Genomic DNA, 27112 nt, shown 5'->3' with positions numbered 1-27112 from the left:
TTTTCATTGGCCTTTTCTCAAGTTCAGAGGTAACCGAGGCCTTCAAGAAAGACCCCTAGTGTCGCTTCATTCGACACAACGTCGAGTGAGCGACAGACGGGGAACAATCTATTTGCCTCAGTGGAGAATCCCCACTGTACCCTCTGGTACTCAAAGTCCCAAGTTGTCAGGCGGAAAGTGGTGACTATGGATGCTTCCGACACAGGTTGAGGGGCGATGTGCTATGGACGCCTGAATTTCGGCACCTGGACAGGTGGGAGGAGGGCATGGCACATCATCCGCTTAGAGCTATTGGCTGTAAATCTAGCCTTAAAGGCTTTCAGTCAGAAATAGCGAGCTGTCCTGTTCTGGTTTGCACAGAAACATGACAGTTGTGGCATATATAAACAGCCATGGTGGAATTCATTCCACACCACTGTTGAGACTGACACGTCTCCTCCTCCTATGGAGCAAGCATCATCTCTCCCTGAGAGTGACATATATCCCAGGCCGCCTTAATTATTGCACGGGACAGCTGTCATGCTAAGGGGTGATACCGGGCGAATGGAGACTTCATCCTCAAACTGTACGGAGGATTTGGGATATATTCGGCAAAGCAGAAATCAATCTATTTGCCTCATTGGAGAATGCCCACTCTCCCCTTTGTTATTCGAGGTCCCAAGCCACACTGGGAACAGATGCAATGGCACACAAATGGCCGGTGAAATGTAAATATATGTTTCCCCGGTATGCTTTATTCACTTTGTTATATGCAAAGTCGTATAGGACAAGGAAACGGTTCTATTAGTTGCTCCGAAATGGCCCAACCAGAAAATGATGGAGATGCTGTACAACTTGCTCACCATGGGAAATACCACTGAGGAGGGATCTCCTCTGTAGTGCGGAGTGATGGGATTCTGTTCCTCATATGGATAGCTACACAATGTCAAGTTTACTGCGTCGTAAAGGAACGTCTCTGTTATGTACGTAACCTCGGTTCCCTGAGATGAAGGGAACAAGACACTGCCAACGCTAGCCGCACTACAAGACTCTTCTCTGTCAGAAATTCTGATGAAATGTTGTCAGTGCACCTGTTTTTATAGAGGAAATTTTTGCGCCAAAACAAGTTGGGATCACACACCATAGTCAATATTAGAATATTGGTGTTATTGTAGAGAGGTTTCATCTAGGTCGCTTATGAAGACACTCCCATACGTAGCTAGGCAATATCTCCTTCCCTTGTCTCAGGGAGCGGAGGTTACTTACATAACCAAGACTTTTATAATCTAATCAAGAAAGCAAAATATCTAGGATATCCATCTCTATATAAAAAAATATAACTTTGAATTTCAATTGATTTAAGATTCGTGCACAGTGTTTGATTCTAAAATATTTACTTTATCTGCATATAAATATCAAATATTTGATATTGTCAAATTATGAGAATTCAATTTATGAAAGAGTTAATTGCTGAGAAACACTTTCATACCGCTAGATCTCACGAATGATGTCCTCCGGAGGTTGCGTTTGTCTGCCGCATACGTCATCGAGGCTTTCTCGTTTCAGAAAAGCGAGTAGGACATTTCAAATTCGACCTAATGTATTTATTTGATTCTCCCCCTGGCTCTTTGTTTGTTTAATATGCTGTATTCTGTATTAATCACGTTTTTGTATGTTCTTACTGTTTGTTTTGTTAAACATCAATAAAGAAAAAAATAAATTGTTTTAACTCTCTACATCATTAAAACTCTCCTAAAATGTAACTCATACATTCTCTTTTAAAGGGACATTGTTCCCTTCTCACTCGAGACCCTCGTGCAACCATGATACGTTATGCTTCCGTTGTTCTACGAAGGCCGTCTTGTTAAACCGTGACTGTATACTATACTGCAGCCTTCAAAGGACGCGTCCTACCTAGCACGCAGCCTTCCAAACGAGACCCAGCCGTGTCTGCTCACTTTAAATTCTGGCGTGACGTCATTTTACACGACGGGAACTGCTGGATGCCAAACAGTCCCACCTCCGCTGGCTCAAACTCTGATTGACAATAATGGCGACGCGTTCATCTTGAGTTGCGCCCAGTGAAACATTCCATAAGAACGCGTTTTTAGCTATTCTCGTAGACTTTTAAAGCCTTAAATTTGGTTTTAAAATTACCTTAAATAAATATTATCAGGATTCTTTTCGGTGGCGAGGAAATCTCAAGGTCTGTTGTTGGGATAACAAAGGTATCTTCATCCAAGGCGATTTGGCTGCTGTTTACAGACGTGAGAGTGTGATTGTTTCGGGCGTGAGGAACTGCGATAAGTTGACTTACTACCATTTCAGGCGTTCTGTTTTCATTCGTTATAAACGGGACGCTGCGGGTTCATATCCGTTGGATTGCATCGCTGATTATTTGCAAGCGCTTTTCTCGCGCAGACATTCGCAATCGTGCCACGCGAAGTTGAACAATCTGTTGAGCGTCTCGCGACTGCACTGTAAATATCGCGGGCCATTTTTTTTTTTATTTCACGATTAAAACCACGGTTGCTTTTTCTGAACTGAAATACTTTGCAGCTGTTTTGGCAAAGTCTGGTTACTACTCTCAACTTTAGGAAGGATAGCTATAGCATGTTAGCCCAGACTAGCTAATTAGCTTCAGCTAACGGACTGAAATTGTCTCTTGTTAAAAACTCGCTTGTTATTGTAGCTTGAACAGCTCTCAGACTGTTTAGAATAGATCACTGTTAAAAGTATATAGTTTGTTTATTTACAGACTACTCGTTTTCTCTATTAAACAAGCTAGGTCACAATTTTCGTGTCCTTATCGATAAGTTATCCTATCCTTACTTGCCATTGACCCCGATGTAAGACGGGGCGAATCATTGAATTTCAAATAGCTGGCTCAACGGCTAACTAAATTCATCGTCATCGCGGTATTTGCTCTTAAATGACCACCGGTAGGAATAACAGGGTGATGATGGAAGGAGTGGGTGCTCGAGTTATCCGGGGGCCTGACTGGAAGTGGGGTAAACAGGACGGAGGAGAGGGGCACGTCGGCACCGTGAGGAGTTTTGAGAGCCCGGAGGAGGTGGTTGTGGTGTGGGATAACGGCACCGCCGCCAATTATCGCTGCTCTGGAGCGTATGACGTGAGGATATTAGACAGTGCGCCCACAGGTGAGACTGTTTAATTGATGCAGTATTAATCCAGTGCATTGGTCACCTGATCAGCAATTTCACTGTTTTATAATACACACTAAAAACAAACACATTGTTATAGCTAGTATTATTTGAACAAGCATTGTTGCATTATGCAACGTTTAAAATTTCATTAATATGCATTCAAATATAATAAAACTTTGTTTGATGTGAATTCATATTTGAATAAGCACGACCTGCTGACTTCATCATTATATTGTTAATAAATGAGTGTTCGTTACCCAATGGCTTGTACTGTCATACCAGATTAGAGACCCAAACTGACGTTTAAATGAAACCGGTGGAGGACACATACATATGTGATTTCAATGTAACAGGAATCAAGCACGACGGCACCATGTGTGACACCTGCCGGCAGCAGCCCATCATCGGGATACGATGGAAATGCGCAGAGTGCACCAACTATGACCTCTGCACCACCTGTTACCATGGTGACAAGCATCACCTGCGCCACAGGTTCTACCGCATCACCACACCTGGCAGTGAGAGGTGAGTGTGGCTTGCCTCACTGTGGTCCTGACTCTTGGTATTATTCCTTCTGTGGATGAGGTTGCTTCTTTGGATAGTTTATTAGACCCAACATGCCGCATCTTCTACAGTTATGGACTGTTGTTGCTAGGCGACAGGTAGGACACTCTTCAGAGTCATTGGTCCCAGTGTGTACATCAATGTGTGAGATTTGTGCAAGCACAATTTACACCTAGGATTAAATCTATATACTCCTTTAGGTCAAAGTTACATAGATCTTAAAGGAATGTTTTGGGTTAAGCTCAATCAACAGCATTTGTGGCATAATGTTGATTACCAATGAAAATAATCTAACTTCGCTCCTTGTTTATGAAAAAGAAAGGAAAAATCTTGGTTACAGTAATGCACTAACAAATGGAAGTTGAATGGGTCCAATCCACAAACAATGAAATGCATGTTGTTTAAAAAGTTTGATAAAACCATTTATTAACCTTATCTATATAAAGCTATATTTAATACTGGGATAACAGGATTTCTTTCACATGGCAACACAATTGTAATACTGGATATAACTTTACACAGGTAAGATTAGTTAGCAGTTTTATCACACTAAAATCATACAAATGTGTATAAATTTTGCAACTGGTAGCTATGCTATTGAAACAGTGTGCATTTTAGCATTTATGCACTGGCCCCCTTGCACTACTATTGTAAGTGCCTTGCTGTAACTGCAGTTTTTGCTCTTCTAAAATAATTGTTTTTGTTTTTATAAATGAAACGCTATGCCACATGCTGTCGATTGAGCTTAACTCGTTTTGAACTAGGAAGATTCTTTTAAAGTCGGCATGACATAAAAATTGGATCCTGTTTATTGTGTTAATGCATGTTACTTGTCTTATTGTGAATGATTCATCCATGCATATTTGCTTTTTTATAATAAAAAAATTAATTGCACAATTTTTAATCAAAATGTCATAGCTTGTTCTGTGAAATGACTGACTCTAAGTCAGTTTTAACCCTGCCCCTCGAGAGTCTTGTAAACAAGCGTGGTGTCAAACTCCTTTTCCTTACCCCAAACTTCCTTGGTTACGGGCCAGCTGGCATGAATTTACATTACCAAGGAGGAGGCATAATGGCAAATTTGCAGTTGTGTTTGAGACATTTCACGCATGAATTGCTGAGTGATCACTAATTAATACAACCAGAGGCCATTTTTGATAGTGCAACTCGGATGCCTTTGGAGTTTATTCATATTTTTAATTGCAGATATCTTGGATGTACAGCATGAGTAAGTGTTTTTTCTTAACCTTTATAGTATTTAGTGTATTTTGATTCAAATCGTTGAAAAATTATGATCTTTTCCTTGCTCGTTTCTCAATGGCTACAGCCCCGATTTAAGTGAAGACTCAAGACTCGAGCAGCATGATTGAAGGGGTGTGTGTTTGTGTCTGTGTGTCGACTGCAAACTCTCATTCAGATCTGCCTCCAATCTGGTATGCACCACCCATGATTTACAATCCAATCAACAACTGATGAATACAGTCAAGTCCCCAACCTAAATGTTTTTCGACAAGCCAGTTCACTCTAAAATACAATACAGAAGTTGGTCACAATTTGACAGATGTGCTCCGAGTTCAGCTAGGTGTGATAACGTTCACTAGGTTTGCGTGGTTTACCAGTACCAATTAAGTATCACGATACCAAAACATTTTAAAATGGTATGATATCATGTTGTTGTTAATTTCAGTACCATTCAGTACAGTATGCTGTCATTAGCAAAATTACATGAGATGTGACAGTTTTGAGATGAAATCAATGACTAAATAAAAACCACTAGATATGGTAAAGTTTGATCATTAAACAGCAGAAGGATGCAATTTAATTAAATATTACACAGTCACATACGCTGCACGCTACAGAATGAACAAGAGGTGCTGCTCTGCTCGGTCGTCTGCTTCATGCATGCGTGTTTGCTCACACACTACTGGTGCTTAATTTTCATGCTGTGTATTTGGAGTATAATAGGCTGTTAAAGCCTAAATGAACTGCTCAGAGATTTCAGAGTTGCGGCGGGAGTATCCCAGCATTAATGGGAAGCTTGACAATACTAACCCCTAAACACAGTAAGAATGGTCAAAATTAAAGTCCCGCTTAAATGAAAGCTCTATTCAACTGGATGTGTGAAATTGAAGACAGAAAATTATAACTACAGTACAAACATCTAATATTCAGAATGTAGCAATAATACTCATAACAATTCTATACCATTAAATGGTTGTTTTAATATTATTATTATCTCTAAGCAATATCACAAATGCAAATGTTTTATCAGCATGTTGAGATTCAGCCATAGCAGCGTTGTGCCACAAGTAGTAATTTCTTTTTCTCATCAATAATATAAAGCTAGCTCTGTTGCGCAGCAATTTAATTTAATTAATAATTACATTGAATTAAAACATTTAACATGGAATCCAGAAAAACTCAAACGTGAAATGCATAATTTGTTTTATGTTTTGATTATCATATCGATAATCACAAACTATTTTGCATGTTTGTCATGATCATAAAACAAGAAACATGTTCCATTTCTAAATGTGTTTATGGCTATTTCTGTTGGTGTGATCTGTGGTTAGTTTAGGGGTGTCCAAAATATATTACCAATTACAAATAGACATTGATTGTTTATAAAAAGTCCTAATAAAGTTAGATTAACTCTGTGCTATCCTACTAAACTTTTTCACATGAAATATAAAAAATGGAATGGCTATTTTGTTTCTAGAGTTGCCATCCATTTCCTTTTTCTGGCTTGAGTAATGTCTCTTTCACTGCCTCCATATGGTAAGGCTATTAAGAAGTCTAGCAGTTGAGACGTCTCTCGTGGCAGCCCTCCATAACTGCCCTCAACATGAGCTCAAAGAAACAATAGGTCATCTCAACAGCTGGTCCCCTTTTAAATAAGTGTGACTCCCTTTCCCTATTGAGAATGCTTACTGCAGTACTACAGACAAAGACAGTGAAGAGACTCTGCTGTGAAGATATTACTGGGTGTATCTTTTGGCAGCTGCTGTTTCAAGTCGTGTTTTCCAGCTGCTAACCAAATGCCTTTAGGGCACATATAACCTTAAAACTGACATTTTATGTCCAAAAACAATAAATTCTTTCCAATTATTTTTCCCTTTGTGAATTTTCTTTTTATTTGTTTGTCATTAAGTCTCTTGTTTTAGATTAATATTTTCTAGAGAAGTTTCAAACGGCGCTTGCAGAACTTCACTTTTTGGTTGGCATTTCTGTTTTGAGAAAGCTTTTTGTTGTTACGGAAGAGAAGTAAACACATGTCGGATACAACCATCTGGCAACCTGGCAGCTGTGCTTCTGTATGGGGCAGCCTCCAGATGGGATATAAGCAAACTTGTGAAGAAACCAAAACATTAAGAGAAAAATAAGTTTTTTTTTTTATTCCAGGTGTTAAAATGTGAATTAAGTTGAACTATAAAGCCTTATAGGTTGCAGGAAGTTATTCTTCACCTCTGACTCTTAACAATATTTTTCTAAAGAAAAAAAAATTGCCTTCACTTACCATTTTGTTTATATAATTCATATTTTCTGGGATTTTTAAGCAATTGATTTCTATTTGCATTGAGTAACACACTTGTATGTGTTTGCGCAGAGTCCTTTTGGAATCGCGTCGCAAGTCAAAGAAGATCACTGCCCGAGGCATCTTTGCAGGAGGACGGGTGGTGCGTGGAGTGGACTGGCAGTGGGAGGACCAGGATGGAGGGAATGGCAGAAGAGGGAAGGTAATGCTTCAACATGTTCTGGAATGCTTATGGCATCTCTTATTAGATGAGAGAAGATCTATCTGTCAAGTACGTAATCTTTGACGTGTTATGCTCTTACATGTCCTCTGAGGTGAAATCACATGGTGCAGTCTTCATACCCATTGCTAAATTACTGTTGAGAATGTAAAGCTATTTCATCAGACTAGATGCAAGGGTTGCCTAATGGCAAAAAACCTTTAAAAAGTAATATTTCTATAGTGCAGGGGTCAGCCATGAAAGGGTATACACTGGCATGCGAGAGCGAGTAGCTAGCAGTTGATTTATTGGAAGTCCCTCACACATGCATGCCAATCTTGCTCTGTTGACCTTCATCATAAACATTGAATTGTCCTTTATGATCATAATATAAATGTTTATAATTTTAAAGGAATATTAACATATTACACGGTTTCCACTGCAAGCGTTAGTCGCGAGGTGTTAGTCCTAGGCTTAGCAGTGAGGGATATTTTCGGCGTTGAGGCTATTTTTGCCGTGCTGCTCATACTGAGCTCAGTGGCTCTGGGTGCAGTACAACACTAAAATAATCATGATTATTATGACCTTATTAAAGGACCCAATAGATGACTTTATTTCCTGTGCAGAAGCACTGCTGTTTCTCACAGAAGAGACACGGCCAATGTGAACATCCAACTCGACCGCCCGCTCACGTAGGAAATGTGTGAACCCAACGTTTGCAATGAAAACTACCATCAGACATGCAATATGTGTCTTAACTGTTTAAATATTTACCCACATACAATAAATATTGTATTTCGATATGAGCGTATTCCATATCAAAACTTAATAACAACAGTTTCAATTGAATAGTATTATTTACTGCATTCAAATTAAATACAAAGACATAATTTTAGCATTATGAAGTTATTTTTATTCACTTATCCTTTCACAAACAGTAGTCCATGTGCTGCTGTGGTGGAGACTGGATCTATTCCTCCCGTTACATCTTATATGGTGGTCTTGATCAGATAACAACATTGTTAGATCATATTTGACCTCATATCTGTCAAAATGATTGCACTTTGTTACAAATATCATCATTGATGTAAAATCCTGAGGTTTTTCCTGATGCAATGTTCTAGTGGAAATTTAAAGAAGCCCTTATCTCCAGTAATCTGTGGGAACCCCACAAACAGCACTTTTCGGGCAGTTTCAGCACAAGTAATTCAACTATTACATTTGTTTCAGCTGTTACTTTTTGAGCATCCCAACAACCAACCCCCAATAGCACCATTGGCTGTAGTAGGCTTTAGTATTGGTGTATTAACAGCCATCAAAACTACCAATTTGCCAATTTCCAGTCAGTAATCTTTCCATCAGTTCAAATGATGTTGTACTAGTCAGCCATTTGCTTGGCCTTTGAAAAATCTGATATTTTAAGCCACTTCAGTTAAGTGTGTTTAAATACATTTAAAGAGTGCTTTTAGACACTCTTCTTTCAAAGAGAGAGCCTAATTGATATTTGACTGTTAAATCCACTATTTGTAATTAGAGCAGCATTTCTACCTCTCAGATTGGCATGTTTAAATGTTCACTCTGAACATAAGTGCAAAGACCTGCTTCTTTTTTGCAGTTTTTGCTTTGTGATTAAAGGCCCTTTTAGATTCTAATTTAAAGCAATATTTCGCACAAAAAGGAAAGTTTTTCATAATTTACTCACCCTCGTCGTTCCAAATCTTTTTTTCCCCCATTAAAATGGATCTGTAAAGTGCCTCACCTTAAAGCTTAAAAGACCCCAAAGTATCCTGAAAGTAGTCATTGAAGGCATACAATATGTTTTGGTGAGGAAACGACCCAAAATTTCAGTTAAAATATTGACATTTATTGTGCTTTCATGAGTGCAATGAGAGGTAGCGTGTTCACAGTGGCTGGTTTAATGCTAAAACACGTCAGGTTTTCACATGAACATTATGGTACATTTTATGGCTTTGGATTACATAGGGTTTTGTCAATTATGACATTTAATTTTTGGGTGAACATTCCAAAAACAAAAAGCAACAGGAAGTTTAGGTGAGGTATATTTACATGTTAATCTGATGTTTCTGTACTTGTTAAAGTGTATGGATGAAATTGCATTTGGTGCATCATTGTAGTTGAAATCACAGCTTGTTTTACACTAGATAATTAAACTCAACTAAACCTTTAGGACATTTTTCGGGTTTCTTCAAGCTGACAATCATATAGAACAAGACTGGATTGCAATTAGTTTCCTGCTTTGAATAAATGCATTATTACAATTACAAGCCCTGTTTAAGGAACTGGCCATTATTTAAGATGTTAATTGCAAGTTTTTACAAAGCAATTCTACAGTTTCACAGGGCAGAATATCTTTATTGGGATGCCCTTGGTCCTTGAATTTCTATTTGCTAGCTGAAAAAAGCAGGCTGTAGGCTGCTGTTATGACTAAATTCCAGAACCCTTTGAATTTCAGAGATTAACAGTTCTCTGCGATTTTTACATACTCAAAACACACAATATCCGTCTGTATCACTTTCTCTTCCCTCTCCCTCAACATACTCCTCTGCTTCAGGTGACAGAGATCCAGGACTGGAGTGCTGCCAGCCCCCACAGCGCAGCCTACGTCCTCTGGGACAACGGAGCTAAGAACCTCTACCGAGTGGGATTCGAGGGAATGGTGAGCCACCCCCACTGCTCACGTGCGCGCACACACAAAAGACTGCAGTTAGCTGGCCTTTGTGCTACCACCCACCCCCCTACCCACACACTGCACCACACACAGACTCGCCATCCAGTGAACCAGGCTTCTTTTATATGAGCCATGTGCAGGGCAGTCATTGTGAGGGACAGCTGGATGAGCTATCTACATGATAAAAGAAATCCGTTCTCTTTCTCTCTCTTCACAAGAGAGAGTGACTCAACATAAAGACCAAAGGAAAAGAGAGGAGGGGATGTGGTTTGTAAAAGCGTGCCTGGGCCATTCAAGTGATGGGCTGCTTATTCATTGGCTGTAAGACTTTCTGCGATGTCTGAATTTCAGCCAATCATTTTGTGGTTGGGCACTGACTTTTGTCTGTTATTGCAATATATCCGGAGGGTGTGCGCAGCCATCTGCCACTGGAATTATTAATTAGATCTGTATAAAGAGCATGAAAAGCAGATGACTGGATCACAGAGAGGGCTTTCGATGTTTAGAGTTTAGTTGCTCATAACTTTTAGGCACAAGACATTTTCAACAAATGTGTCATATATAATTTATTGTCTTTCTCTTTTCTTTAGTCTGATTTGAAATGTGTGCAAGATGCCAAAGGTGGCGCTTTTTACAGAGACCATTGTCCAGTGTTGGGTAAGTAGTAAAATGTAAAAATATTGTCTGAATGTATCACTCAAGTATCTTCATGATATGTTTTATAGAAGTGTATCTAAGCTCTATGGGCTAAGTGAAGTCGTCTGTTCCATCTTAATAAAGTGAATTCTGTAAGAGGCATCCACTAGGTGTCAGCACTAGATGCTTTGGAGAGGTTGATGTTCAAACATGAGCTAAAGTGACACATTCCTGTATAAAGGCTGTTCTGGCTCCAGTCCATAATTGATCTTAGCTATTCAATATACTTATACTTGAAACCATAAGGCATGGTCACACTAAGCTCATTGTCTCAATGCTTGGTAAAACTTCCTTCAATGTGACTTGCCCCCTTGCTTTGCACTATTTTGTCCAGCTCTCTTTTTTTCTTATTTAAAAAAATATATCCTTTTTTCTAACTTAAAAATAGAAATCGAGTACAACTATATGCAAATGTGCCAAAAAGATGTCTCCTTTTTAATTTTGTGATTGACGTCATTTTCACCAAGTACCTTGACAAATTGGAATCCAGTCAACAATTTGTATACATTTTATACACCATGATTTTTACTCTGGGACTGCAACAGCACTCAACAGTCTGTTTAGAAGGGATTAGAGGTTGTACACAAAGGACAGGTTCTTGTTTTAAAGCACTAGACAGAGCACAGGTTCATGACATGTTTTAAAAACTTTTAACACATCTTGATTTGAGAAAAGCAACACTCATGACGCGAAGTGCTGAGAAAACAGCAAAAATAAAAATACGATGCTGTGGTCTAAGACGTCTGGCTGACGCATGTGTACATGGACCTAACAATTCCAAAACAATTCTAAGCAGTTTTGTTGAAGTGCTTTTTAGATAATCTCACTCTGTACCTCCTCTCCTGTACCTCCTCTGTTTCTTCTAGGTGAACAGAATGGCAACAGAAACCCAGGAGGCCTGCAGATTGGAGACTTAGTCAACATTGATCTGGATCTGGAGATCGTTCAGTCGCTGCAGCATGGTCACGGAGGCTGGACTGATGGCATGTTTGAAACACTCACCACCACTGGCACCGTGTGCGGCATTGATGAAGACCATGACATTGTTGTTCAGTACCCTAGCGGAAACAGGTCAGCCACACAGCACCCCTGAAAAGTATTTTTAGTTCTGTATGAGTTCAGTTGTATTATTGATAAGGCCACTAATGTACTTGATGTTTCTTGTTTTAGTTTATGTCATGCAGAAGTCGCATGATTTACTACTGTACCAGTGGTCCAGAATGTTGACTTTGTGTTTTAACTCTAAATCTTTTATGCACTCTAGGTGGACATTTAATCCGGCTGTACTCACCAAGGCAAATGTGGTGCGTAGTGGAGAAGTGGCAGCTGGTGCAGAAGGAGGCAGCTCTCAGTTTATGGTGGGAGACCTGGTCCAGATCTGTTATGACATCGACCGCATCAAATTGCTCCAGAGAGGTCATGGAGAGTGGGCTGAAGCTATGCTGCCAGTGAGCATCACCTACCTCATCCTTAATGATTACTTGGCATTGTTTCCGTCTCACTCATGTCTCTTTTCTTATGTCTGACTCCAATGAGTTATAACAAAAGTGGTTTGTTTTTGGCATTTTGCTTCTTTATGGAAGGCAGAGTAGAGTGGGTACAGGAAATGTTGAGGAGAGTGAAAATGGAATCAGGAATGTTGTAAACCAGATCCAAATTTTTCACCCATATGAGCATCATAACCTAATGTGTTGGAACACTAAGCACTTGCCCAAAGCTTTGACTCACAAAGAGACTGTTTTGGGATATGAATCAGACCAATTGCGATACATCTCCAAGAAATCAGAAGCTAATAAATGGCACTTTCGATTTCTGTGTTTTACAATATGCAGGAGGTTCTCCAGTGGTCACAATCCAGTAAAAAGAAGTTTACTTATTTTAATGTGTTAAATTTCTTTATTTTGCCCACAAAAAAATGGCCTGTAAAACCAGGCATTGATGAGATGTCATCATTGTCTATAAAGACCCACTGTGGATGAGTTTAAGAGGCTGATGTCCATTAAATTGCTGCCATTGGCAACCCACTAGCACCGTTGTTTTATTTTATCTACAGGCAGTTTCAAGCATCTCTGCCTCCTAGAGCAGTGGATGAAAAGCTAAGAGTAGCTCACTTGGTTTCCATTTCTTAGAACACCTTCCTTTTGTTTTCCTCAATGAACAGAGCTTAACAGAATTCCAATAGCTACATTTATGAGCAATGGAGATGAGATATGGTCCTGAAAGCTTAGGAGCCTTTGGGTATTCTCTTTTTAAATGAGCCAATCTCTATTTTAAAAGCCAAACACTTATTGATTTTTCTCCTCCGACCACCACTTCTCTCCCAGAGGAGTGTTTGTACCTGTGCACAGACACAAAAACACACACACAAGCTTGTGTAGTGTTCTAGCTGTTGCTTGTTGACCTGGGGGGAAACAAAAGTGGGTTAAATGCAGTAGATCTCATTTTAGGGCAGACACACACTCAGATGCCTGTGTTTTCTCCCATGCAGACCCTTGGGAAGGTGGGCCGAGTTCAGCAGATCTACTCTGACAGTGACCTGAAAGTTGAGGTGTGTGGGACGTCCTGGACATACAATCCAGCCGCTGTTACTAAAGTGGCTCCTTCTGGCTCTGCTGTTACCAATGCCTCTGGAGGTATTAGACACACACACATACATACATGAGTGGTCCTTCACATCCTTATAAATCATCACAATTCAAAATACTGTGATATTAACTGATTTTCTAGAGCAGAGGTGCCCAAACTTTTTCATATGAAGGTCCAGAAATCAATCTTGATTGAGGGACGTGGGTCAAAGGTTAATGTTGCAATTCAGCAAGGGGCATTTTTTACATTTACAAATGTAATTGTTTCCTAGCCTTATGAAATTACATCCTTTTTATGTCAAATAATTTCATTTAAACAGTTACATTTTAAAGTGGCATGTTTCAATAATTACAAAATTGCATGACCTCTGCATTGCATAATGTGCATTGTGACTGAAACAACTTGTTTTTTTTTTTCATTCACATATTTCCAAATATTTTGGCTATTAAATTAACAGCCTACAAACTAATGCACTGACACACAGGAGTAGATGGCAGCATTTTTCCAGATTTGGAATGGGAGCATCTCCTTCATGCCAATTTAATAAAATAAACATTTAACAATGAACAATAGTCAGAGATATGATTCATACAGTGGTAACTGTTCTGTAAAATTATTAATGTATCATTAATAATGTTCTATTTAAAATCAAGGCTATTTAAAACATCCAGATATTATTTTTGTTAATATTATTATAAACTACATTGTGGCATTTGGTAATTTTAGCACGGGAGCACGACAATGAACTGATGTGCAGCGAGAGAAGTTGAGTGCCCGTCTATGCGCGGTTATGGCGCGAGCATCCGCCACTGACACGACAACATCTGCACAACGGACCGCAAGAAACAAATAATATCCCGCGAAAATTCAAATGAAGATCGTGATGTATGTGTTTGGAACTATATCAGATTGCAGGGGATTTTTTTTTTGTTTGTTTTTTTGCCCAGAGAGCCTTGTACATTTCCAAACCTAGATGGAACTAGATATGGAGATGAGAAATGTAACAGGTGTTTAAGTGCCTCTCTTAACCTGAAGCTTGTAAATGACTTCCTTACTGTGCGCGCTTATACTAATTTCAACAAGCGCTCAAACAGGCTGCTGACAGCTGCACAAGCGTTGTTGACATGAAAGAAATTGAGAGACAGTGCAAATTTACTTGTGCACCTTCTGCAATTATGGTTAGATACATAAACAAGTTTATTGATTTGATTTTGTTGATCTGTATCTATTGGTTTAATCATTTGCAGCTGCACTCTAAAAGTGTGTGGGAATTTCCATCATTATAAATGTAGAACTTGCAGGAATTATTAGAATTGTGCTCTATACTCGTAGTTCTGCACAGATTTTCAGGCCCTGCAAACTTGTATTATAGTTGCCCTGGTTCTCCTTTATGATTTCATTATATAAAAAATCATTACTCTGCAATCTGCTAAATTAATTAAATGAAAAGCTACATCAATAGCATTTTTTTTTCTCCTCTTGCCATATACGGCCAGGCAGGCCTAATAAAAGGTTATCATGGGTCAACATTGGCCCGCTGGCCCTGGTTTGGGCATCTCCATGCTAGAGGTTGAAGTTAACTTATATTTCAATGGTGCTCGCAGTCAAACAATTAGCACTTTCCCCATCAGTTATCGTGTACCCTGTATGACACTATAGCAGTATTGACAGAGTCCTTCTATGCCTGCAGAGCGCTTGTCTCAGCTCCTCAAGAAGCTCTTTGAGACCCAGGAGTCTGGAGACATTAATGAAGAACTGGTGAAGGCTGCAGCCAATGGAGACTTAGCCAAAGTGGAGGACATTCTTAAGAGGCCAGATGTAGACGTAAGAGCTCTGCAAAGCGCATACCAGATACTAACTCTTACTGTGTTTATCTTTCTGCGTGTTCCACAGCTGTCATGACTATAACATTTGTTAAATTCAATACTTGCACCCACAGAAAGCTCAGCAGATTTATGCAGAATTTGAATGTCCTTCATTTACAACATTCTACACATCCCTTACCCATTGCATGTTTGTTTCTTAAATGTTTTTGCTACAATTGTTGTGCTTTCAGCTACCAGTAAGAACAGATTTTACACATTGAACGTTTTTCCCCTACAATCAGCAGCATAAATGTGACTAGTGCAGATTCTGTGTTGGCCTTGTCATAACATCCTATTCAATCTGATATTGAAATATGTGGTAATTCTTGATTATTACATTTAGAAAGTGCAGTAAATAAGTGAGAATTAAGAAACTTTGTGTTAACAATCAGTGCTTGATTCAACAGAACGGCATGATTAAACAATGGTAATTGTTCAGCCTGATGGTGGAAAAATGGCTTTAGATGCCCATGGAAGTCAGAATACCCCTCAGCAGTTCTGTAGTCAGGCTAGTCCTCCTGTTCTGCTGAGAGGGCAGGACCCCCCTTTTCTATTTTTCATGCACTCAAAATGTTCTTTATAGGAAAAACTTAATTTCAGGTTTTTTGGCTTTTCTGTGTTGGTTCCAGTGCAGCCCCTCACTGAAGTAATGTGAGTGAGTGAGTGAGTGAGTGAGTGAGTGAGATTGGCTTGGGTGACTGGCCAAATTATATGCTCAGCAGGACAAGACATGTCCTGCAAATACTCCAGGGGCTCCAGCATTAATATTCATGCCCTTGCACACTTGTTTATCTTACCGCAATGCTGCAGATCACACACAGACAATGTGCATTCTCATAATCCTGCTTACACGCATTACAAATATAGCACAACCTCACCAAAATTTCATCAGGGACACACACAGACACTCGATCAATCATGTCTTTTGTTTCCAGGTGAATGGGCAGTGCGCAGGACACACTGCTATGCAGGCGGCCAGCCAGAATGGCCATGTGGATGTCCTCAAACTGCTGCTGAAACATAATGTAGACCTGGAGGCTGAGGTATGTACTGCCTCAAGGAATATCTCTTCCTGTATCCTGTTTCATAACCACTTCAGATAACCATTGGTTGTTTCTTCTGAAGTTTGTTGTGTTTAGAATGGGGAAAACTGTTGTAGTCTGTCAATTGACTGCTGATCATAAACCACTTAGATCCAGTTACTTGTGGTTCAGTCCCCTCAAGAAGAAGTGCGTGTAAGTGGACCACATGGAGCACATGGGTGAATCTCTCAAAGCCTTTTATAACAATGGTTTTTATATTTCACCCCAAAATCAAAAGATAGAAAATACATTTTTCTTAAAGAAAGTGAAGCCTATTTTGGGACCAATGATTTTTTCATAAAATGTTTTTTGCCTTTTGGACATTTATTTTATGATAATTCAGAACAATTCTTCCCTCAGCCCTCATTACTGTAATCCAAAGAAATCTCTTTTTCCTTACACAAATACAAACAAAAACCCAATTTGTTTCAATTAAATAGTATTTATACATCAAGGGAGTATTTATTGTACTGTCCTTAATTTTTATTAAATGGTCTTAAAAACCTGCTTTATTTTCTATAAATGTATGTTCTCTCATCTTTTGGGGTGAACATATTTTGTGAGCTTTACCCATACAGATGTCTCACTTCTGCTGCTAGTGGCAAGGTGACTTGGATTGAGTGAAATATTTAGGACATTTAAAGGCCATTTAAAGAGTTTAGCATAAAAATATAATATAGATAAACTCATAGAATTAATCCTATTCACACAAAGTGAAACTTTTCTATGTGAATGTTAGTTGCAAATGAGCTTTTAAAAGGGATCAATGAATTCCAATGGCACCATTCACTCTAGGTCTGACGAATCACCTGCCAACAACCCGAAGATTTATTTTTTACAGAGGGCAGTGGAGCGTTCTTTGTTTTGTTGTTTTGGACTGTCAAGAAAACTAAATGACCATTGAGATATGACTGTTGCACATTCCAGCGTGTTGCTGCTGCTAATCAACTGACAAACACCAGCATTGGATATGTAGAAACCCTGAATTCAATACAAATATGCAATATTTGCAATAACAACAACAAAAAAATAATGAACAGTTTTTTTATTTTATAATTTTTGTAATGTTCTGATGCATCACATTTTATACTATACTTTTTTTATTACTTGATGTACATTATTCTATGTGTATTTATATCACTGTATCACTGTTTTATCCAGGCATTAAAAAAAGGGAATTGCATTTCGGAAGTCCGCTTGGAATATACTTCTGAATATACTTATACTGCAAAATAAATTGATAAAAGACATGAAATGTATGTAAAAGCATGCTTATCTCACTTGAACAAAAAAAAACAGATTCTATATTCCTCAATGCATAGAAAATATGCCTAGTACATAATGAAACCGTTATGCCAAATTAGGTAAATAAATGCCTTAATAGTGATAAATTAATCTAATGCATTGAGTGCTAAATGCTGAAAGATCTGTGCAGTAAACCAGAATAAATATGTTTGGATAACAGCACCGTCTACTGTACTGGGGTGAAATAGTTTCAATCTCTTTGTACTGACCATTCTTCAGCAGTTCGTCTCGCAAATTCGTCTCAAATTTGGTCTGAACCGGCCTAACACACTAGCTAGTATCTTGTATTTATAGCCTTGCTCTGTAGAAAAAAAAATATCATACATCTTGAATGTAATGGATCAATTTTGGAAAGAAGCGTTGTAGTCCATGGAGTGCTTTTAAGCACCTTGTGACAGTGTGGAGGGCGGGGACGTGATTATACACACCCGGTCCCTTATCAGGCTAATTAAGCCTTCGAGAGGGATAAAGCCCGATTGCGGATGGTGGTGCGATGAGAGAGAGATCATTTACGGACATGTGCGTCGTGTGTGTGTGTGTGTTTGTCTCTGCTGTTTCTTCATCTTCCTGTACAGCTGTACAACTCATTCCCTCTCTTCCTCCATCATCCTCTTCCTCCTTTTTTCACTTTCAGCTCTGGTTTTCGCTCTATCTGGTTGTTAGTGAGTAATAAAACATGCTCACTCTCTTGCGTCCCACCGTCCACAATCGGCCTTTATCCATCTCGGAGGCTTAATTAGCCTGATAAGGGACCAGGTGTGTATAATCACGACCTGGCCCTGCCCTCCGCCCTGTCACACACCTATATACTGAACCAATGAAATTAACTGAGAGCTTTCATTTTTCTCCATTGCCCCTTCTTTTCCGAAACTCAATAGAAACCTGGTCCCTCTGCCCCTAGAGTATTAATTCCACATAATTCGTATCCTCCTACAAGTGAACAATTTTTTTCATATGTGAAGAATCTATATTTTTTCTCCACATTTCAAAGCTGTTTGTATCCAAGGTAGTATTGTTCAGGGAGGTTTTAGCCTTTTGTTATTGTAATATGAATGTTAATCGAAAGAGGTTCTTTCCTTAATGTTTGTAAAGAAAAGATTTGTGGTAGCAAAGAGACATATTGACAAAATGAGTCAACTGAACTCACCATTTGCCAAATAATGAGGGCAAGTCAATGTTGGCATGCAGTTAGTGCATTTTCTGTTTAATTATGTGCAAAGAGGGAAAAAATTGGATGCTGGGAACGCTAGCATTGTTATTCCAAACAACGTGAAGGGTTCTCCGCTACAATCAAGTAGGAATATTTATGTCCTGGCGTCTGATGGTATTTCAGGGGCAGAAAAGAGCCTGTTGCTGTGGAGAAGATCATACACACTGTTGTGAATGTTGTAAGCTTTGATTACATCCCACCACCACCACCACCACCACGTCACTTTTTTTAAATATTATCATTTCATTGCTTTTGTTTGGTTCTCTGTTATGAATTGTTTGACAGCAAAATCGCAGAGGGCTGTAAAGGTGAAAAATGGTCAGGTGTGTAATGTGGTTAAATCTTATTTAGTTTTATTTATTTTTAAATTAGTCTATCCGAAATGCCATATTAAGGAAAATGATTCAAAGTCATCTAATAACATGAAATTCATAACCATACAATGGGGGTTCTACACTAATTTTTACTCTTATATACTGCCTGTGTGAGTGAATCCTTTTACTTATAATTCACAGATGTCTTACAGTTTTAAACAGTCTTTGTTTTATCGTGTAATATTGTGATTCACTGCAGAAAAACAGTTTAGACTTATTGCCCCAATCAGCCAGGGGACTGAATCGATTATTAGGCAAAGTCTAATTTATGGCTGCAAATCACTTTTAACCTCTACATTATTATAAAGCGATTGCGGCGTCCCCATAAACATTCCTCAGCATTTTACTTTTCTAGGCCAGTCATACTTCTAAAAGCTTTTAAGTCATATACTGGACTCAAACTCTTGACATGTTTAAATGAAGATGCTGTCAGTGATTGATGTGTGGCTCCTTCAGGATAAGGATGGAGACCGAGCTGTCCATCATGCATCCTTCGGGGACGAGGGCTCCGTCATCGAGGTGCTGCATCGAGGCGGGGCTGACCTGAATGCCAGAAACAAGCGCAGACAGACACCCCTGCACATTGCTGTAAACAAGGGCCACCTACAGGTGGTGAAGACATTACTTGAATTTGGCTGCCACCCCAGCCTGCAGGTGAACAATCTATCAGTATTTTAGGCACTGGTGTCTCAGTACCTCTTGGTTCATATATTCATACACACATTTAAATGATTAAATGTGTTTGTTTTACGTAATATATTAACTGAAAATATACATTTGACAAGGCTGTTGGTATATTTTGGAACGGACATTAAACAGAAGCACCAATTTTGAAAATTAACCAACTGGGCACCATTATCAGCTGATGATCTCAAAATGGCCAGATACCAACCAATCTCTAATTGAAATATAGCACTGGCTTGATTTTTATATAAAATACGACTCCTAGAAGCTATTTTAAATTCAGGATTCCCATGGTCATGGAAAACCTGGAGATATCTAGGAGTGATAAAGTTGTGATTTTCAGGCCTGAAAAAATTATGTCAATTAATAAAATCATTAAATGTCATGGACTGTTCTGTCAGGAATTTTTTGTAGTTTTGCTTTTACAATATTTTATCACCTGTAAATTGTGTCATCTTTACAAAAGCTTTTTTAAAAAAACCTTATCCAGTATTCACACACAATGTGAAGTCATGGAAATTGATTTTTCCAGAAAGTGTGGGAACCCTGTGTATTGCATAGCTTTTCTTGGTCTTCTCTTGGATGACGGAATTTCACAGAGGCCCTGTTTACACCTTGCATTAACATGCATTTTTGGTGATAGGATCATTATTGGATTGCACTTGACCACATTAAATGACAGGTGTAAATCCACCCAAGACGTAATGTGAACGAATCCTAATCGGATCATTTACACCTATAATTTCATGTGGTCAAATCCTATCTGATAGTGAGCCGTTCACTGAAAACACTAGTTAATTGCAAGGTGTAAATGGGGCCTTACATTCTCAGATCTGACTGCAGTCTTAAATTTAAGTTGTAGCTACCAGCAAAACTACAATTTCTCATGCCGGTAGCACCGTTTTCAAAGGATTGTTAAATATACCGTTCATATTGACTAGACACAGATGACAAAGAGGGGCTTTTCTAGGTGAATGACACCGTGTGGCACATAAGACATTATCCCCTCTGTTCAGCAGTGAACAATCTTGTACAGTTTTACCATGAATCAGCACCCATTTGTAGGCTGCATTCCTAGAGCTAAAGAAATGCCAAACCGATTAAACATTGCCATGAATATCCAAGATATATTAGCATACTTTAGTATTTGTATATTTGAGCAGATTTTCTGCCTATTCTGTAGTAGTTGTACATCACGTCCCACCCATCGCAAATAGAAACACCCCAGTAAACTTTTTTCTGTGAGTCAAATTGAATAAATCTGCTATGCATTTAGAAGCATTGAATTATACTTGCAAAGAGGGTGTAACTTAGTGCTGCCATCTGCAGGACTCTGAGGGAGACACACCTCTGCATGATGCCATCAGCAAGAAGAGGGATGACATGCTGTCTGTGCTCCTGGAAGCAGGTGCTGATGTCACCATTACCAACAATAACGGCTTCAATGCACTTCACCATGCAGCTCTGCGGGGGAACCCCAGGTATGGCTTCATTCACTCAACTGCTATTAATAGAATATATTGTAGGATTTGTCATAAATTAGGCTGTAATTGGACTTCTGCTCTATTATTGTGGGCTGATGTGGTCGGTGAGAATATTTTTCACTGAATGTATTGAATGGTTTCAGTTCATATTAGTGCTTGAGTAGAAAGAACTGAATATTTCTAGACGTTCATCCAAACTAATTGAAGTGTATAATTTTTGGAGCCGCTAGCGTCATCAAATGGAATTGCAAAAATGACTCTTTCAAACAAGTCTCCCCATCAAACAAATGGTACCGCTCTGAAATCACGCCAGTGGTTGAGCCTGCCTCTGTCAGGGTGGTTGCTCTGATATTTTTCTAGAAAAATCAACCTGCGAGTGACTTATATGCAATTGTCTCTGCATGTTAGGCCTGTTGCGATTTTATTAAATAATCATCTAATCGTGGTTATTTGAGAACTGCAATTATTGATCACTTCAAATTCCAATCACATTTTAGTGTCCAAATAAAGGAATTTTAAGCAAATTTATAAAGGCCATGAATGGCACGTTTGTGTTTCTCAACTGAACTCCGAACATCTCCATCTGCACCGAGATCAGCTTGAAGAGCGGGTGAAGATGAACTGCTTCTGAAGCACTGTGATGAAGAGGAACCAAATTTAAAGATAGTTGATAGTGAATGCAGAGCGCTCTTGGTTTCACTTTATTTAAACGATCATGTATTAACAAATGCTCAGTGTTCTTGACATGCAGTGACCCAGAAGATCCTGCTTGGAGATGATAAAATGAAGAAACAGAATCTTAAAGGTCCGTCTTAATGTGAAATATGGGCTTTTGGAGAGCCTTAAAATAACATGTAAAAGTGAAGAATTTAGAACAGAAATATAATGCTATTGCATACTTGTATTTAATATAGTATAATAGCTTTTCAGGTTGGCTGTTTTCTAAAAACAGGGAAAATGTAAAAATTGTACGTCATTCATAAGTTTTTAAAGTCTTAAAGGTAATCATATATCCCTATTTTTTTTAAATGATTCAAAGTTCAATATCAAGAAATGAAGTACATGTACACCTTAAAATTGCTTATATATTTTTATTACTATTTTTGTTTTTCTCCCCAATTTGGAATGCCCAATTTCTGCGCTCCAAGTCTTCGTGGTGGCGTAGTGACTCGCCTCAATTCCGGGTGGCGGAGGACAAATCTCAGTTGCCTCTGCGTCTGAGACTGTCAATCCGCGCATCTTATCATGTGGCTTGTTGAGCGCGTTGCCACGGAGACACGCTATTCTCCGCAGTACATCTCACCACGCGCCCCACTGGGAGCGAAGCACATTATAGCGACCACGAGGAGGTTACCCCACGGGACTCTATCCTTCCTAGCAACCGGGTTTGGTTGCTTAGTAGACCTGGCTGGAATCACTAAGCACGCCCTGAATAATTAATTTTGTATTATTATTAAATGACGTGGAGATAATGTCCCTATTACCAGTCAGATATCACTGAAATGGGTGACATGCAATATTACACCTGTTTCTTTAACAGCCCTAGGCTCTGTAAACAGCAGGATAAAACATGTCTGCGGGCCGATGTCATATTGCTGGTTTAACCAATCAGAAGCGCATTCACCGGGCAGCCCGTATATACTCGTATTAGTGACTGTATGTTGTCCTACTCCTGTGAAATGCTCAGAGGAACCCATTGCCCTCCATCGGCTCTTAACACAATGGTCTCTAGTAGGTTTGTGTTTAGAGGGGGTGTGGTTAATTCAATGGCTGGTTTGGAGGAAGCTTATAGCTCCTATAAGAAGTATGACAAGTAATTGTTAGAATCATAATTATTTGTTTGACCATTAATCGTCAGCCAAATTTCAGAATCGGGACAGCCCTACAGTGCATATGAAGATGTGGTGAGGAGAAGGTATTTTAACTTCGAAAAAATGTACCCTATTTATAGAGGATTTTACTCTTGCGCTGGCTTTGAGGCACTACTGTAACATTCATGCTCTTTGACACATATTCCTCTGGCTGTAGTCTAAATGGCCAGATCAAGCATTCAGATTATGTTTGATGCCTGCGTTTACTCTTTTAATGCTTGTACTTTCCAAGATCAGTTAGCCTGTATTTAAATATTCATTGGAAATAAAATAATTGGAACAGAGCTTATTATTTTAAAATCTTTTGCTATTCCAAAATCGCTGTTTAAAGTTTAGCTCCAAATCCTTCAGATCAATCTTGGCTTTTATCTCTCAGTGGCAACACGGGGATCCTTTTTATTGACTTTGTGGATGAAAAACTGTCCGTTTCAGTATTTATTACTCGCTTGGACAGGTTCTGCTCCCAAGCAATGCTCTACTGTACATTCACCATCAGAAAGTCCTAAAGATATAAAGCTCTCCTCCAGTTCACCATTTTCTTGTGTTTCTTGCTTGAGCTCCCACTGTTGCAATCTGTTTCGGACAGCATTCTTGCCTGTGACCAAGCCACTTTTAGTTACAGCCAGTTTAAAATAAACTTGCTCTGATAGGTCACATGCTAGGTTTGAGAGCTTGTATTAAACTTGTGGCCATCTTGGCTTTTATGGTTTAAAGGGTTATAAAAAGACAACCTGGAGTCTGTAATTCCGTGGAAATTATGAATATACACTGGTGGCCAAAAGTTTGGAATAATGTACAGATTTTGCTTTTATGGAAAGAAATTGGTACTTTTATTCACCAAAGTGGCATTCAACTGATCACAATGTATAGTCATTACATTAATAACATGAAAAATTAGTATTACAATTTGAAAAATGTTTCAGGACTTCTTAAACTACTACAAAGTGTTCTCATCAAAAAAGCCTCCATGTGCAGCAATGGCTTTGCAGATCCTTGGCATTCTAGCTGTCAGTTTGTCCAGATACTAGAGTGAAATTTCACACCATGCTTCCTGTAGCATTTGCCATATATGTGGCTGTCTGTTGGGCACTTCTCATGTACCTTACAGTCTAGCTGATCCCACAAAAGCTCAATGGGGTAAGATCCATAACACTTTTCCAATGATCGGTTGTCTAATATCTGTTTCTTTGCCCACTCTAACCTTTTTCTTTTTGATTTTCTGTTTCAAAAGTGTCATTTTCTTTGCAATTTTTCCCATAAGGCCTGCACCCCTGAGTCTTCTCTTTACTGTTGTACATGAAGCTGGTGTTGAGCGAGTAGAATTCAATGAAGCTGTCAGCTGAGGACACGTGAAGCGTCCGTTTCTCAAACTAGAGACTCTGATGTACTTATCCTCTTGTTTAGTTGTACATCTGGCCTTCCACATCTCTTTCTGTCCTTGCTAGAGCCAGTTGTTCTTTGTCTTTGAAGACTGTAATGTACAACTTTTTATGAAATCTTTTTAATTTCGCCTTCATTCCTCAAAGCAATGATTGACTCACGTGTTTCAAGAGAGAGCTGTTTCTTTTTTGCCATTTTTGACCTAATGTTGACCTTAAGACATGTCAGAAAATTGCATACTGTGACAACTCAAAAACACATTTAATGAACCAAATAGCTTTCAAGTGTGTTTTATATAATGGCAAGTGATTTTTCTAGAATCAAATTAACAATTTAGTATGATTACTCAAGGATAAGTGTTGGAGTGATGGCTGCTGGAAATTGAGCCTGTCTAGATTTGATCAAAAATGACTTTTTTCAAATAGTGATGATGCTGTTTTTTCATCAGTAATGTCCACTATTGCATGATAATCCTGTAAATATTTAAAATGACCCAGTAAATATTAAAACAGTGTAGTATTGTCTCTTGAACCATTTTAGGCTTCTCTCAAAGTTTATCCCAGAAACATCTTGCAGCCGGGAACACTGTTTTGCTTTTCTCATCCTTGAGGCCTTTTCACACCAAACGCGGCATGATTATGAGAGGCGAATCACTGACAAATGGCCCTATCCCATAGAAAGCGAAGCGAATGTTCGCCATTAGAGCATAGCTTTCAGTCACGTGACTGGTGTGGAGACCTGGAGGTCAAATACCATCCCAGCATGGCAGCCAACACTGGACACTCCATAGAACTGCAGCACAGTCCTGTCAAGTTTCTACTGTTTTATTTGGGAAAAAGTGTTGACGAAACATTATCGGTCCCTCCGCCCCCTGACGTAATCAGTTCCTGTGTGGAGACCAGCAATCTTTGGGGGCCAGTGTTAAACCAGGTTTTTGGCCCCGGAACGGCCTTTGCTGCGTAAGAAACATGCGGAACGGTTCAAGAATTTGCACCGGCCCTGAACCATGATGGTGGAAAAGGGCTATCTGTAGTGTATGCACTCCATTTTTGTTTTTACAGTTTTCACCACTAATCCGATTGTCAAATATTTTCTGATTGGATGAGCCATGTTGGAAGCCATTTTAAAATGCAGATAAACCTTTAACCATATTCTGTGCAAGTTTCTACATTGTTTGCCAACCCGCATACACACCGTTTTATAAAAGCAATAAGTCACATTTGTCTGTGCATTAGAGTGATTTTACCACAGGTTTAAATTGAGGTGTGCATTAGAACACCCTTTACCTGTAGTAAAATCACTATATCGCTTTGATTTACCGGTCCAGTGAATGCTTTTATTAAATATCCCGCTAAACTTCCCATCTATACTTTGTGAGATTGCACCCTGAAGATGTTGGAAATGCTTGTTTTTGTGCTCTTGTGTGTTTGTGACGGTCCCAGGCTGAAAGGGGGACTGGTTCCTCTCAGTGGCTCTCTGGATTGCGGCTGGGAGGCAGTTGTGCTCCAGCACTGTAAACAGTACGATTAATAGCCCATGAATCATAACACACTCCACAAACAGGACCTGCAGAGGCGGCCACTGCACTATTACTACAGAACAAATAGGTCAACCTGTTTGTTAATCACTACATGGAGTCCCACCCTCACATGCAGTTCTGTGTGCCACCACAAAACCATTACAGCTGCTTATTTTGAACCTTTAATTAATAGCCACGTCTAGAACTGTTGCGATTATTAAATAATTCTCTAAATTTAATAATTTCTCTTTTTTTTATCTAACCACAGTTAAGATAATTGATTATTGTCCTCTTCAAATTCCAATCGTGGGTTGCTGTCCAAATAAGGGTATTTTAAGTAAAAACGCACATTTGTGTGTCTCATTCAATTGAACTCTAATCGTCTCATTGAGCTGCACTGTGTATTGCACTGAGAGCAACTCCTGGAGTGCGCTTGAACATGAACCACTTCAGAAGTGCTGTGATGAACACTGATTGTGGAGGTTCACTCCAAACTCCCACAAAAATATAAATGAGGATTTTAATAGTGAACGCAAAGTGCATTAACATTTGAGTAATGTCAAATGTTCTTGGTCAATGGTGTTGATACACTCAGTGTATGACACTTAGTGACACAGAGGAGACGACGCCCGCTCACTCTACATTATTCCGTCAGAAATATTTTACGCTTGCATACGTTAATATAACATAATAGCTATAGAGGTTGGCTGGGTTCCAAAAACAACAGTGTAAATGTAAAATAGACCAAGACTAAAGTTGACCAAAGAGAGAGATATTTTAAATATTTGGAAATATATTTGTATTTGAAATATTATTGGTCATGTCAAGTTTTTAAAACCTTTAAGAAAACACATAGGAGTATGACATTTTGTATGACAATTAATTGTAAAATTTCTAAAATAGACTATTAATCTTCATAGTCA

At 39.0% G+C, this 27112-nt stretch overlaps 1 protein-coding gene across 3 annotated transcripts in view; it reads left to right on the top strand.

Annotated features, from left to right (window-relative positions):
• The first annotated feature begins 2030 nt into the window (after nucleotides 1-2030).
• Nucleotides 2031-27112, top strand: part of LOC127648958 (E3 ubiquitin-protein ligase mib1-like) — a 73656-nt gene continuing 48574 nt past the window's right edge. For all 3 annotated transcript variants that reach the window (XM_052133818.1, XM_052133819.1, XM_052133817.1), the window contains exons 1-12: nucleotides 2031-3140; nucleotides 3500-3671; nucleotides 7318-7447; nucleotides 10017-10121; nucleotides 10724-10790; nucleotides 11696-11900; nucleotides 12094-12277; nucleotides 13318-13462; nucleotides 15106-15239; nucleotides 16216-16323; nucleotides 19708-19905; nucleotides 21265-21416. In XM_052133818.1, coding sequence (XP_051989778.1) covers nucleotides 2912-3140; nucleotides 3500-3671; nucleotides 7318-7447; nucleotides 10017-10121; nucleotides 10724-10790; nucleotides 11696-11900; nucleotides 12094-12277; nucleotides 13318-13462; nucleotides 15106-15239; nucleotides 16216-16323; nucleotides 19708-19905; nucleotides 21265-21416 — 1829 coding nt within the window. In that variant the 5' untranslated portion in view covers nucleotides 2031-2911. The remainder of the gene's footprint in view (nucleotides 3141-3499; nucleotides 3672-7317; nucleotides 7448-10016; nucleotides 10122-10723; nucleotides 10791-11695; nucleotides 11901-12093; nucleotides 12278-13317; nucleotides 13463-15105; nucleotides 15240-16215; nucleotides 16324-19707; nucleotides 19906-21264; nucleotides 21417-27112) is intronic.

The sequence above is a fragment of the Xyrauchen texanus genome, chromosome 9, assembly GCF_025860055.1.
Source record: "Xyrauchen texanus isolate HMW12.3.18 chromosome 9, RBS_HiC_50CHRs, whole genome shotgun sequence".
NCBI classification, from domain to species: domain Eukaryota; kingdom Metazoa; phylum Chordata; class Actinopteri; order Cypriniformes; family Catostomidae; genus Xyrauchen; species Xyrauchen texanus.
This window is presented reverse-complemented; position numbering and strand designations above follow the sequence as displayed.